The sequence below is a fragment of the Pantherophis guttatus genome, chromosome 1 (genome assembly GCF_059756535.1).
Source record: "Pantherophis guttatus breed Tessera chromosome 1, ASM5975653v1, whole genome shotgun sequence".
Lineage (NCBI taxonomy): Eukaryota > Metazoa > Chordata > Lepidosauria > Squamata > Colubridae > Pantherophis > Pantherophis guttatus.
The window spans coordinates 28,437,439-28,452,005 of NC_142063.1; the positions used below are offsets into that span (position 1 = coordinate 28,437,439).

Genomic DNA, 14,567 nt, shown 5'->3' on the forward strand with positions numbered 1-14,567 from the left:
AATGTGACTGGGTGGGTGTGGACATTTTTTTTTTACTTTTAAAACCATTTTTTACATGTAAAACCATGTAAAAAAATGCTTTCAAAAGGCTCTGAAGATCCCAGCTGAGTTGCCTGATCATTAGAGGATTTTTAAAAAACCCTCTGCCGATCAGGCAACTCAGCTGGGATTGTCAGAGCTTGGCTCGTCTGAGGCGTTTAAAAGAAAAAAAGCCTCTGATGATCACACGGCTCAGCTGGGCATGGGGGATGGGGGCAGGGATTTTTGATACCGGTTCTCCGAACTGCCCACCGCCATCGCTACCTACTCGCCCGAGCTGGTCCGAACCGGGAGCATTCCACCCCTGGTAGTAAGTCTACTCATAGAGAACATGCTGGTAATGGGCATGGTTAAAGCCACTGTTGGGATATCCTTTGACTTTCTTTCAGAGGGTTTTTGAAATTAGGCCATGATCAATCTCAAGTTTGGGCCCAATGGGAAGGTCAATAGAAAAGTGTGTGGTATTTCTCCAACCTGATGTCTGAAACATCCACTGAACTGAGGGAAGATCCACCACATTTTAAGAAAATCTGTCCTAAGAACCTTACTCCCCCTTGTAAAATTTATCCTCGTTTTTAGAGGGTGGATTTCATTCTTTCCATTTCATTCCCTTTTTAATTTGTGCAAACAGAAAAAAATATGAGTCAGGAACGGTCATTGGAATTGGAAAGATTATCTTGTGTGCAGTGACTGGAAACGTTACTAGGTTAAAACCCTGTTTTTTCTTCCTCCCGTTCCATTACCCCCTTCCCACCTGCTCAGGAAAAAAAAAAGTGCTTTGAGATGAGAAGGCAAATGGATGAAGCAGAAAATTAATAGACAGGAAAAAGACCATGACCTTAGCTTGGCAGGAACGTTCAATGCAATGCTTTGCTACTTTTTTCTGGACAATTTATAGCAATGTCATCATTAAGAACAAGCTTGCCAGTGGCTGGGTTTTTTAATTATAATGACACCATTCATCAGCCTTGCCCCATTTAACTCTCCCACAAAGAAATGTAAAAAAACCCCCACCTCTGGGGGGTTATAAGGAAGCTTTTTAGGGACTAATCAATTCCAAGGAGTGTAGGAATTAGATCTATAATCACTCATAAACCAAGGGATAATGGAGGTGGGTGAGTGGGTACATAGTCCCTTTGTTTTCAGGAGACGGGGAATTCTTGAAAATGAATTCTCTCACAATGTTTAGAACTGGAGCTGCAATCCTATATGCGTTTATTTGGGAATCACATCTATTTCATTTAATAATACTTACTTCCAAGTAGTCAGGCATAGGCTATGCACACTATCTTCTAAGTACCTTTCATTGCCATCACTAAAATGGAATAGAACAGGATAACAGAACTGGAAGGAACATTGTAGGTCCGTGATGGTGAACCTATGGCACGTGTGCCATAGGTGGCACATGTAGCCATATCGGTGGGCATGCAAGCTCAGCTCCAGCACGCATGCGCGCGCCAGCTAGCTAATTTTCGGGCCTTTGGAGGGCCTGCGGTAGGGGTGGGGAAGGGTATTTTCACCCTCCCCAGACTCCTAGAAAGGCTCTGGAGGCTGGGGAGAGCAAAAAATGGGCCTACCGTGCCATCGCGTGTCAGGAGCAGAGGGAGCGGGGAGGGTCGTGCGTGCATATGCGGGGGCAGGGAGCATAGAATTATGGGTGTGGGCACGTGCGCATGCGACCCGCCCCAACTCCCTCGCTCCTGGCACGCGATGGCAAAAAGGTTAGCCATCACTGTTGTAGGTCATCTAGTCCAACCCCCTGCTCAAGCAGGAGACCCTATATCATTTCAGACAAATGGCTGTCCAATCTCTTTTTAAAAGCCTCCAGTGATGGGGCACCCACAACTTCTGAATCGGGGGTGAAATGCTACCGGTTCAGGCGAATCGGTACTGATAAAAACTACCGGTTTGGGCAAACCGGTAGTAAAAAAAAAAGCTACTGGTTCGGTTAAACCAGCAGTTTAAAAAGCTACCGGTTCCTCCGAACCGGTATTTCCAATGATCAGCTGTGCAGCAGGGTTTAGCTTTGCTACAAAGCAGGAAATCCTGCTTTCTAGCGAAGCTAAGTCATGTGCCACAGCTGATCCCCCCCCCCCGCTTCTACTTACCTTCCCAAGCCTCCTTTTGGTGCATACTGTGCATTTGAGCATGTGCACACAGCGCACATTTGGTGTGCATTGTGCATGAACACACAGCGTGCATTTGGCGCACAGCGCGCATGCGTGGCCAATGAACCAGGAGCAAACCGGTTTGGATTTCACCACTGTTCTGAATGCAATCCATTTCACTGGTTAATTGTTTTCATCATTAGGAAATTTCTCCTTAGTTCTAGGTTGCTCCTCTACCAGATTAGTTTCCATCCATTGTTTCTTGCCTTGCCTTCTCTGATGCTTTGGAAAATATTTTTTTTTTATTTTTTTTTTATTTTTATTTGATTTATATGCCACCCTTCTCCGGAGACTCAGGGCGGCTTACAATGTGCTCAGCAATAGCCTTCATCCTTTTTGTATATTTATACAAAGTCAGCTTATTGCCCCCACAACTGGGTCCTCAATTTACCTACCTTAGAAAGAATGGAAGGCTGAGTCAACCTTGAGCCTTGGCGAGATTCGAACCTGCAGTAATTGCAGGCAGCTGGTCTTAATAACCGGGTGCCTTAGACCACTGTACTACCAAGGCTCTTCTTTTCCCCCCTCATCATTGTGGTAGCCCCTCAGCCCAACTACCTTACAGGGTTGCTGTTGTGAGGAAAATAGGAGATGGAAGGAATATTAAGTATGCTCACTGCCTTGACTTATTTATAAAAATAATAAAGGTGGGTTATAAACAAATAAACAATACATTTAACGAATTAAGTGTGTACAACAATGGCCTGTTTATCAATTTTGAAATGATTGATACAATCGCATCTAAGCTCTGGCAACTGCAGCTTGCAATTCCAAGATTTAATAAAAGACACAAAACTTAGCATTACAAAAGCCCGGATTTTTTTTTTTTTAAAAAAAGCACTTTGATTGGCCTGTTTACATAGAATTATGTGCAAGCAAAGCACTTTAAAATTTAAGATGTCAGAGAAATTAATTTATTTAATTATTTGTATCACTCTTGTGGGCTAACAGCAATACCACTACAATAAAAGGTCCGTGATAAACCCCCAAATTAAAGTTAATTAAGTTAAAATTAAAATCAAAACATCCAAGGCAAGTGAAAATTAAAGCCTACTGAAACTGGAGCATCATTTCAACAAGCAATAGAACTAACGATGCCAATGAGTATACTATATGCATATTTGTTTTATAGGTATAATTTAAGATGGCTATAAAATCTGACCTCCCTTAGCAGGCACCTGGGATTTTACTAGGCCAAAATATATCCAGGGTATAGTTAAGAATGCTAACCTTTTAAAGTGGTATATACAAAGCCACAGTACTCATGACAGAAAGTGTTACCTTTATAAAATGTAGAAGGAAATGTACAATACATAGTTGTTTCTGGTCAGTGCTACTGAAGTTGGTTCTTACTATGTCCAATTTCTGAATAATGGAACGGGACCATTTGCATAACTTCCAGGAAAAAATGCCATTCACTGAATGAAGGTCTGAACATAGCTTTGAAATCACATATTACATACCACCGTGCTCTTTCCTTTCAGGGTAAACAGAGGGAATAATAAGACTGGTAAACCAAATCAAATAAAGGCCTGATATAAGAGAAAGAACAGAAACATAGCCCAAAATTAGTTCATATTCTCACCACTCACTACATCGCTCCATATATTTCTATCTTTGCAAACCATCCTCATTTCATCCCTGTAAATAAACCGCACATTGTGGACAGATTTGAACCAGGGGTGAAATGCTCCCAGTTTGGACCGGATCGCTTGATCCGGTAGCAATGGTGGCGGGAGATTTGGAGAACCGGTAGCAAAAATCCCTGCCCCGCTCCCCGTGCCCAGCTGAGCCACGCGATCATCAGAGGCGTTTTTTTCTACTTTTCAAAGCATTTTTTCTACAACCTCTTTGGCCGAAAAAATGCTTTTAAAAGTTAAAAAAAAAGAAAAAGTTGGCCACGCCCACCCAGTCACATTACCACCACCCCCACCAAGCCACCCCCACAGAACCGGTAGTAAGAAATTTTATATTTCACCACTGATTTGAATCCAGCAGGTTAGAAACCAGGAGACTGTGAGTTCTAATCCTGTTTTAGGTGCAAAGCCACCTGAGTGGGCCTGTCATTCTCTCCCAGCCCTAGGAAGCCAGCAATGGCAAACACTTTTGAAAATCCTTGCCAAGAAAAATGCAGGGAGTAGTCCAGGCAGGCACCTGGAGCTAGAAATTGATCTGAAGGCACAGATCACCCCACACCCACACACAAAAGGCTTTTCAAATAGAGGTAGTCCTCGACTTACAACAGTTCATTTAGTGACAGTTCGAAGTTACAATGGCACTGAAAAAGTGACTTATGACCGTTTTTCACACTTATGACCATTGCAGCATCCCCATAGTCATGTGATTTACATTCAAACGCTTGGCAATTGGTTCATACTTATGACGGTTGCAGTGTCCCGGAGTCATGTGACCTCCTTTTGTGACCTTCTGGCAAGCAATCGGGAAACCAGATTCACTTAACAACCGTGTTACTAATTTAAGAACGACAGTGATTCCCTTAACAAATGTGGCAAGAAAAGTCATAAAATGGGGCAAAAGTCATTTAACAAATTTCTCACTTAACAACATAAATTTTGGGCTCAAATGTGGTTGTAAATTGAGGACTACCTGTAATCCAAGAGACCATTCATAGGATTTAAATGGGAAGAACGGGGGCCAGTCTGGCCCTAAAATCCAGGCAGAAACAAAGAAGTTCATTCTTTTTCCTCAAGAATGCCTGTTAGGTATGAGGACAATTTAGTAATATTCTCTCCCCCTCCCCCCTTCTCATTCATTCCAGGCATCTTTCATTCAACTGCTCTGAGAGATTATTTTTAAAAAGATGGATTATTTTTTTTCAGCTTTTGAGAGAGATGAAATGGTTTGCCTTCCTGTTTCTTCTTGAAAAAATATTCCAGCACAATCTGACTAAATCATCTGCTGCTCCCTTTGGCGTTTCCCAACCGTCAGATTCCTGTACTGTCCACTTCGCCTCTCGTGTCAAAGGGATTCCTGAGCTCAGATGACCTTGAAGAAGATCCCGCCACCCCCAGATTGTAATTAGCAAGCCATCCTTTGTGCCTCGATGCCCACTGTTGCTTCAGGGAGAAATGAGATTACTGGAGCAGAGTGAAAAAGCCTCTAGGAAGGGAGAGAAGCTAAAAGGAAAGCAGGAGGAGCTGGGTGGAGGAAGGGAAAGGGCAAGAGAACAGAGAGAGGATTAGTTAAAAGCACCAGCCATTCAGCCAAGGGCTCCCAGCTTCAAATGTCAAAGGAAAATAGAATGCAGAATGAGGTACTATAGTTAGGTGTGTTCCAGAAAGGAACATATTACTTTTTCTTCGGTGTACAATGTTTTTCCGGCATTTGATTGCCCGAGGAGGTTAAAATGTGCATATCTCTTTACAGGCCCATTTGGCTTACTGGAGCGTGGAGAAGAGAGGTATGCCCAGTTGTACCTTAATATTTTCCCTCTTGCACCTATAAATATGTGCCCCTCACATGTGCTGTCCAGATATGGGTCACACAGTGTGCTAAGCCATAGCATGGATGAAGGATCTGTGGGGGCGTGATTGTATTCCTGTGCACCAACCTCCACAACATTTGCACAGTGTTGTGCCTAATACTAATGGGTTTGGCATCCAGGCATCCTCACTCCCCCAACCAAACTGATTCCACATTTAGCTTTAATTATACTTTGCTTGATGAGCAAATTGTACTCCCTCTGGTCCCACTGGGTATGTGACTGGCTGAGGGTGGGCTTTTAGAAAAGCAAGTTGGAAGGAAATGCAGCCATGTGTTTGCATATGTGGGAGAGAAAGAGTGTGCGTGTAACAATAATTAGGAAATATGCCGTCTCTCTACACCGAGCAGAAAATCCAAGCAATATCAGGAGCTTATTAGAATCTTAGCTGCTGTGTATTGTCACCAATCCCTTGATATCTCTTAGGCTCTTGATGGACCTACAGTTGATCATTCAGGGACAACAAAAATAGTATTACTTTAATTCACTTTAAAAGGATGATTATGATTTTTAAGCTGTGCTTATGTGGGTTAAATGTGGGCAATTATACCTTGGTTGCATTGCATTCAATCAATCAATCAGAATAGAGCTGGAAGGGACTTTAGAGGTCTTATAGTCCAAACTCCTGCTCAAGCAGGAGACCCAATACCAGTGGTGGCGAACCTTTTACTTACCGAGTGCCGAACAAGAATGCGCAGCGCGCGCTGCGTGCACTCACGTACCTTCCGTGGTAACGTGCGGCTCCTCCCCATGTGCTGCGCACGCAACTGCACCATCTGTGCATGTGCACAGCTTTCGTGCATGAATGCATGTGTGCAAACGCTACCTGTGCATGCACGCACAATCTCACACACATGCGCAAACACATGCACATGTGCAGGAGAGCTCCGAAGACCAGCTGGGCCCCCTGAATTGCACACATGCGTGCCAGAGGCCTGAACACCAGCTGGGGCGTGCATGCATGCACATTTTCAGGTGAGCTTGGTGACAGCTCGCGTGCCCGGAAAAATGGTTCTGCGTGCCACTTCTGGCACGCGTGCCATAGCTTTGCCAACACAGCCCTATACTATTCCAGACAAGTGGCTGTCCAGTCTCTTCTTAAAGACCTCTAGTGATGAAGCACCCACAACATCTGAAGGCAAGCTGTTCCACTGGTTGATTGTTTTCACCATTAGGAAGTTTCTCCTTAATTCCAAGTTGCTTCTCTCCTTGGTCAGTTTTCAGCCATTGTTTCTTGTCTTGCCTTCTGGGGTTTTGGAAAATAAGAGCCTTGATAGTACAGTGGCTTAGTGCACCCTGTCATTAACACAGCTGCCTGCAATTTCTGCTGGTTCGAATCTCTCCAAGGCTCAAGGTTGACTCAGCCTTCCATCCTTTCTAAGGTAGGTGAAATGAGGACCCAGTTTGTGTGGGCAATAAGCTGACTTTGTATAAAATATACAAAAGAATGAAGGCTATTGCTTAAGGCCTTGTAAGCCGCCCTGAGTCTCCGGAGAAGGGCGGCATATAAATCAAATTAAAAAAAAAAAAAGTTGACCCACTCTTCTTTGTGGCAGCCCCTCAAGTATTGGAACACTGCTATCATGTCATCCCCTAGTCTTTCTTTTCTCTAGACTAGTCACACCCAATTCCTGCAATATGCATATACAGTTTATAGTATGTATATAATTTAGTATACAATATGTCTGTGTGGGACAGGAAAGTTGCTAAGGGCTGTGATGAGCAGAACAATCATGCCAAATGGATAGAATGAGACACTTTTTGTGGGTTTTGAGAAGGTACTTAAAGAGCAACAAATAAGAAGAGTGGCCTGTATATTAGTTTTCAAAGCAGGCAACTACCATCACCGTCTCTTGCATATCCATAATGCAGGGTTTAACCACCTTTATATTTACCCAAATATCAGGTGCCAGTGTAGAGGGTTAGTCCTCATGTCCCACTAAGCACAGAATAGCAAGACTTCGCTAACCATTTTTAAAGAAGATGAATATGAATATATGAATAGGTTTTGCAAAAGGATGGCTCTGCTGGTTGCAATTAACAGCACCTGCCACTAGCCCTTGGCATACAGAAAGTATGGCTATCCAAAACTCTTTATTGGCAGAAACAGAATGTCCCTTTATTGGGACAGAATGAGCAAGCAACAGTGGACAGAACCTGGCTCTTGTTCCTGGTTTAAATTGACCAGAGTGCCAGTGGGCCATTGTTTTTTTGTTTTTAATTAAAGTGTTTGTTTATAATGTTCAGTCAGGCATTAGCAGCCAGAGGCACCTGCAGGAGCCAAGTGCTCAGATTTTCCAGCAACCTCGGCCAAAATGGCCTTGGAAGGCATTCCCCAGTGAGGGGGAGGGGAGAGAATGTGTATAGAGGCATACAGCAACTCCTGACCATGTTTTCATCAACAGCATTGATGAAGTGTTATCCATGAAGTGTCACAACTTGTAATGGACTGTGAGGATAATGCTGAAGAAGAGGAGGAAGAAGAGGAGGAAGATTTCTCTTATCTGACCAAGGCAATGGTCAGATAAATCTGAGGCCAAAGCTAGAATGAGGATGGAGAAAGCATTTCAGATTTGATCCTCCCTAGCATTCTTGTAGAGTGGCAAAAGTTTATTATTGCAATCTTACAGTAAAAGTAGGTTTACTATTCATGGCTTTGATGTTCAAGTCTGGCCTAACTCAAAGGGTTGACATAGTTCCATAGACACACCCATGTAGGGTTGTTGTTTAACAACAGTGCAAGTACTGCTTTCATTTGAGGATGTTTTCTTTGGAACCTCCAGCCTTGAGTTCTCCACCTTCAAATCTACTCATTGTTTTCTAGGATCAGCCAAGGAGTAGATTTTTACAGCTATTACTATTGAAACCAATCTGGATTATGGGCTAATATTTGTGCATGTGTGATAAAGTGTAGCTTCATTTCTTTTGTGATTAATATTTATTAGCTGACTTTAAAAGCACTTGAAATTAAGCTATGGGAATAAAAAAATGGGAAGGAAAAATTAATCTTGATCTCATGTAACAGACATTTGGGGGGGCGGTGCCTTCATCCAGATATGGTTGGTGTACCAATTATAGCCTTATAAGGATGTTTTGGTATCCATGATCCATGTGTTTAATTATAGACTTGCTGGTCTACTGCAATGCAGTCTTTGTGGGGCTCCCTTTGTAGATAATCCAGAACGATAGCTGGGACAAAGCACGGTAACCAGAGTCCTGATGAGACAATCTCACCAGTGTAGAATAACATCTCTTTTATACTCGTAACACTGACTAGCAGTAGACTTTGAACCCAATTTGAAGTTCTGGTCATTATTTTTAAAGTCTTACATAGCAGAGCATCAAGATATAACAACCAGCACCTTGCCAGAATAGAATCTGTAGGCCCAGTTTAGTCATCACAAGAGAGACTGTTTTAAGTCTGCCCCACTTCCAGATTATATGGGGAGGTAACCAAATGGCAGATCTTGTCATAGTTAGCCCACACATTTTCATAAGCAGGCTAAAACCTATTTCGTTGTGCTGTAAATCCAATTGATTGGGGCACCATAATGTTTTTTTTTAAATAGGAATGAGAAGTCTACGATATCAGCTGGTATCTGTTAAAAATGTGTTTGTTTTTATTCAATTGTTTACTGCCCAGAAGCCTTTGGAAGTGAGGTGGCTTAGCAATATGAAATAAAATTAGTATATGGATAAAATAAAAGGTTATTGAATTTGCACTGATGCTCAAGGTATAGTTTAAACTATTGTTATTTGTGTAAGCCGTTGACACATATAAATTATGAGGAATTCCTTCCTTCTGCTTGCCTGAGCAGTAAACATTGTCCTTTGCCAAGACAAACAGAGCTTTGTTCCTGTGCTGGTTGTGAAGCAATTTCCCATGGTTAAAGCATGTTAACAGGCCCCTGACACTATAGCCAGCTCTGAAACAATGTCAATGTAGCTACAAAGGTCAGTCCTAGGCTGCTATTTCGACAGGAAAAGATTATTGGCCAGAGGCCACAAAGGGCTTTTTACATTATATCCTAATGGGCAGAACCAATTGGAAGCAAAGGAAAGTAGTTGAAAAGTTCATTTTTCCTCTCTATTAGCAATTTCCAATTTTGCGGGGCCCTAGTGAGATGCTCTCAGACCCTTCTCCTGCATATAGTTTTTCTTTTTACTTTTTTCATCTCTACCCACTTATTTACCCTCTCCTTTCAGCCTTAATTTAAAGCAACATTTCTCAACCTCAACAACTTTAAAATTTGTGGACTTCAACTCCCAGAAATCCCCAGTCAGCAACAATGCCTGGGGAATTCTGGGAGTTGAAGTCCACATATCTTAAAGTTGTTGAGGCTGAGAAATTCTGCTCTAAAATAATTGCTAAGGAACAGACTATGAGACCATTGGAGGACTCTGCTTAACTCTTCACAGTCTTTGCATACAAAGTAAAAAATGAGACCAGCAGCCGAACTAGGAGACCAAAAGTCAGCAGGTGATACTTCGGCAGGTGTCTGACAAGTTAATCCATGGTTTCGATCCAGCCAACCTTGGCTATAACCCAGGGGTACTTAAACAAGTTATGGTGTCTTCAAGGTGTGATCAATAAAGTTGAGATGGTGGCTTAGCTTCAGTGGTGCAGTTGAAGCTCCCCTTGGTTTTCATTTGGGTTAGCTTCCATGAAGTGTTTGTTGTTTGTTGTGTTGTTTATTTTAGCCGATTATGGGCAGATGTTACAGGACAATCACCTTCTACACCAGATCCTAGCTACGTAACACTGCAAATACCAATTCTATCTCTGTACCCAGATAGCACAGCAAGGAGTAGTAAAAATGCCTGTATGTTCCATAGGTATATATGGGATGAGGGGATATTCATCCTCTTTGTAATCAAATATCTCTGCCTCGTTACCTCAGAAGGTCTGTAGCCAGATCCTATGTGAAAAATCAGACATGGGTGACAAGCATGTGGAAAGGAGAAATGGACATTTAAATGGGAGATAAAAATTACATCCCTTTTGCTCTCCTCATTTATGTTTTGAGGGATAACTCAGTTCAAACCAAACAAAAACACTACAAAAGCTCAGGGTGGAGGAATTGAGAAAAAAGTAAAATATGGATTACAATATATGGTGTAGAATCTTTTAACTAGAATTCTACCTGGTGTAGTCATAAGAATTATACAGTGTCCCAACAGTCTTAGTGCAGTTTTAAGTTTTTAAAGCTTAAAACTGCACTGACTTTGGGGATATCTTGTATTGTAGTGTTATCCATAACACATTATAAACGCTAATGTGTTGCTACCCTATGAACTGAAAATCTCCACTTCAGCTTTGCACATATTGGTCCTGCTTCTAGTACGTCATGAATATGTAGCCCACTTTGTGAAGAAAATGCATTACCAAGTAGCAGAGTAGCGATAGGGAGAAATCAGGTGCAAACATGTCTAATTCCACATTTTCAAAGCAACACACAACCTGAAATTTAGTTATCATTCAAAATTAATAATTCTCCCAATTATGCAAGCAACACACCACAATAAAAAGGAAAATCTGCACAAAACCCCCTATATATTTGTGAGAATTATGTACAAATTTCTATTAGGGAAATTATTTGTAAAAAGTAGATTCACTTGGACAATAGACATATATAAGTAGAACTGTGCACCTAAACTAGTTTTTTTCCCCCTGTATAAACATTATTTTGGAAGATGAGGAATTTTTAAATTGAACACATCAGACTTGATATACAGTACATGAAAAAATTAAAAATGGAGAAACTGAAATAGGCAAATACACCTTCCTCGTGGCAGAGGAAGCAATTCACATTCAGAAAAGAAATCTATTCTTATACAGCTTCTTTCTGCTTCTTCTTATACAGCTTCTTTCTTCCACATCTCATCCACACATTCTGCTACCTTTAAAGTCTCCCCCAACAGGTTTCATTTTAGTTGTATGCCCCTTTCTCCAAGGACCTTTCCTCATCAGCTAGCCAACTGAGAGATTAATTTGAGACAGACTAAACTCTGAGATCTATGTCAGTGCTCTATGTTAATACTGGTGAAGGGACTGTTTTGAACACAATCTTCCTTTAATTGTGTCCAAAATACCTTCTCCATTTATAGAATAAACAACACACTTCGTTGCGTATTTGGAAGTAGGAAGAGCCATTTTCTATATTCAGACCATTTTTTTCACTAGTGATTTATAATGTTTTCTAGCATCATCCAGCCATCATTGAAGCAATATAAACTCTGTCCTCATTACCATTATATTAGCACAAAGAGAGTTAGGTGATGGTAGAAGCCCTGCTCTTCTTATTTCAGGGATTAGAATCTGCCTGGCAACCTCTAGCTGTACAAAGATTCTGTAGGGAAGTCCATGATAACGTTGCCTAAATGAGGACAAAGGGACATTTAAAAGGAAATGGAAGGCCAGTTAATTTTAGGAGTAATATGAGCATAGGATACTGGGGAAATGCAGCAATCTCATTCCTGATTTTTTGCCTCTTCCTCCCCCAGCTGCATTCATCTGTCAGTGTAAAACTCACCCCACCAAGCCCCCCAGTATCTTGTTGCTTGCTACTGCAGGCATCTTGGTGCAAACACTTGAATGGCAGCCAACAAAGAAGATGGGCAGGCCGGGCAAAATATGTAACACACCAGCGCAGGTGTTTCTTGGATACAAAATCAAGATGCATTCTCAGAACACATACATGCGTTGGCAGGATAGGCAGCTAGCAGTCCAGCAAAGAGAAGCAAAGACTGGGAAGTGAAATCTGTTTACAGCTAGGGAGACTGACTCATTAGAGGTAGGAGGAAGAATAAGATGGAGGAAATCAAGGGAGGAAAAATGATGAAAAGGTAAAGAAGGAGCTCTTTGATGATAATGAAAACTACATATTGCATAAATGTTTAAAATACGGAAGAGGGGGGAGAGAGGTGGAAAAGAAAGATAGACTAACAGATTGATGAATGAGTCATCTAGCCATGAAGGATTATGAATTTAGTATTCAGTGAAGAAATCAAGATCTGAGGGAAGGAAGACCAGAATTGTTGCTGTGTTTCACAGCATGCCTTCAGGCATTGTTGGGCTACAGCTCCATCATTGGCTGAGTATGATGGGAGTTGTACTCCAGTAAACATTTATGGAGAACCAGTAAAAAAAAAGGTACATAAAGACAGGAGGATTGGAATAAAATAGTTTTAGAGAAAAAGTAAGAGAAAGAAAGACAAGTGTAAGAAAAATGGAAGAGAGATCAATGGACACTTAAGAGAAAGACCACAGGGACCCAGCGCAAAGGCTGAATCAAGGATTTTCATCCTTTGCCAGGGTATCCTATCATACTTGCTTTGTTCATTACTCAGTGCCCCCAACACAGGACTGACCTTATGTAGTTTCCACATGGCGCCCAGCGCCTTCACCTCATGACTGGAATGCTTGCCTTCCTCCAGACACTGGTAACAGACAGGCATCTTGCACTGCACACAGTACATGCTGTGATTCTCTAGCTCATGGTCAGTGCAAGTGGAGATCTTGCGTGGACTGAGCCTCCGGCTGACCCGGCCCTGAGCTGGAGGCACCAAACGGTGCTTAGCCAGGGGGCCCCGTGGTGGATGGCAGCGCAGCCGGCATGGGTCACAATAGAAGACGTCGCACTGTTCACACATGACTGTGGCCTCCTTGGGTATCTTCTCACACAGTTGACAGCGCAGAGCAGCTGCTTTGCTTTGCTGGTAACGGTCAATGACACCCTCCAAGACACGGTTCTTGGGAAAACCACGAAGGCCCCGCTCATCCAGAATCAGGCTGCGATGGCACTGCGGGCAGGTGAGGCAGGAATTGCGTGGCACCGGTGCCAATGAGGCAGTGGCTGAAGCCGGTGGGAGATGTGCAGCTGGCGGGACAGTTGGAGGGAAGACACGCACACCATTGGGTGACTTCTGACATGGTGTAGTGGGTGCACTGGCAAAGCCCCCATATGAGCCATAGCCGCTGTCTGCCTCACTGTACAGGCTCATCTTGTCCAGGTCCAGGTAGTCATAGTCGGATGAGGAGCCAGCTGACCCCGAGGCACGTCGGCTCTGAGGCGACTCCGTCTCTGGCGTCTGCACCAGGATGTTTCGGGCACATGCCTGGCACAGGCTGTGTGAACAGGGTAGGATTAGAGGTTCCCGGTAGAAGGAGCCGCATACCGGGCACTTGAGCTCCTCTTCCATCTCTTCCATGGGAGGGGGGGTGTCTCTCGACGCCTTCTAGTCGCGGGTTCAGCGGCCGCCAGTAGGACAGTAGAGGCTGGACAGTGGGCGCGCTTTCAGTACCACGGACAGCGAACCCGCCAAGCGAGCCGCGCTCGTCTCCAGCTTGGCTCACCTCGAGCCAAGCTAGCTAAGCAATGCCAGCTCTGAACTCCTGCAGCCTTCCCACCGCTTCGGGAGCTCCGCCTTCTTGGCTCATCATTGGCCGTTTGCGCCGAGCGCTGAGACGCCATTGGACCACGGCAGTCTCCTAGACCCCCGCCTGCTTTGGGATACTTCGCTTCGCCGGCTCGCTTTTCACCCCCGCCTGCTCCTCTGCATGAATAAGAGACGGGCGGAGGTAACTGCTGTGGAAGGCGGAGAGCGCCTCCGAGCCTGATAGATATCCTCGGACTTGCAATTGGGGATCATGGGGCGGGGGGGGGAGGAGAAGGTGTGTGTGTGTATGTGACAGTGTTTGGGGTAGACAACACGGAGACACTCCTTGCAAATGCCCCGTTCCCTTAAACTAAACAGTTAATTCTTAGTCTCGTTAATAACCGCCTCCCTTTTTCTCCTGCCGGAAATAGAAGATTTAATGGCAACAGCCTTCCTTTTCTGTTTTCCTCCTTCGCACC

General features: G+C 43.4%; 1 protein-coding gene across 8 annotated transcripts in view; it reads right to left on the bottom strand.

Annotated features, from left to right (window-relative positions):
• The window catches only part of TRIM9 (tripartite motif containing 9), a 71,135-nt gene extending 57,065 nt beyond the window's left edge, over positions 1-14,070 (bottom strand). For all 8 annotated transcript variants that reach the window (XM_060693775.2, XM_060693769.2, XM_034433360.3 and 5 more), the window contains exon 1: positions 13,081-14,070. In XM_060693775.2, coding sequence (XP_060549758.1) covers positions 13,081-13,920 — 840 coding nt within the window. In that variant the 5' untranslated portion in view covers positions 13,921-14,070. The remainder of the gene's footprint in view (positions 1-13,080) is intronic.
• Between the last annotated feature and the right edge of the window lie 497 nt (positions 14,071-14,567).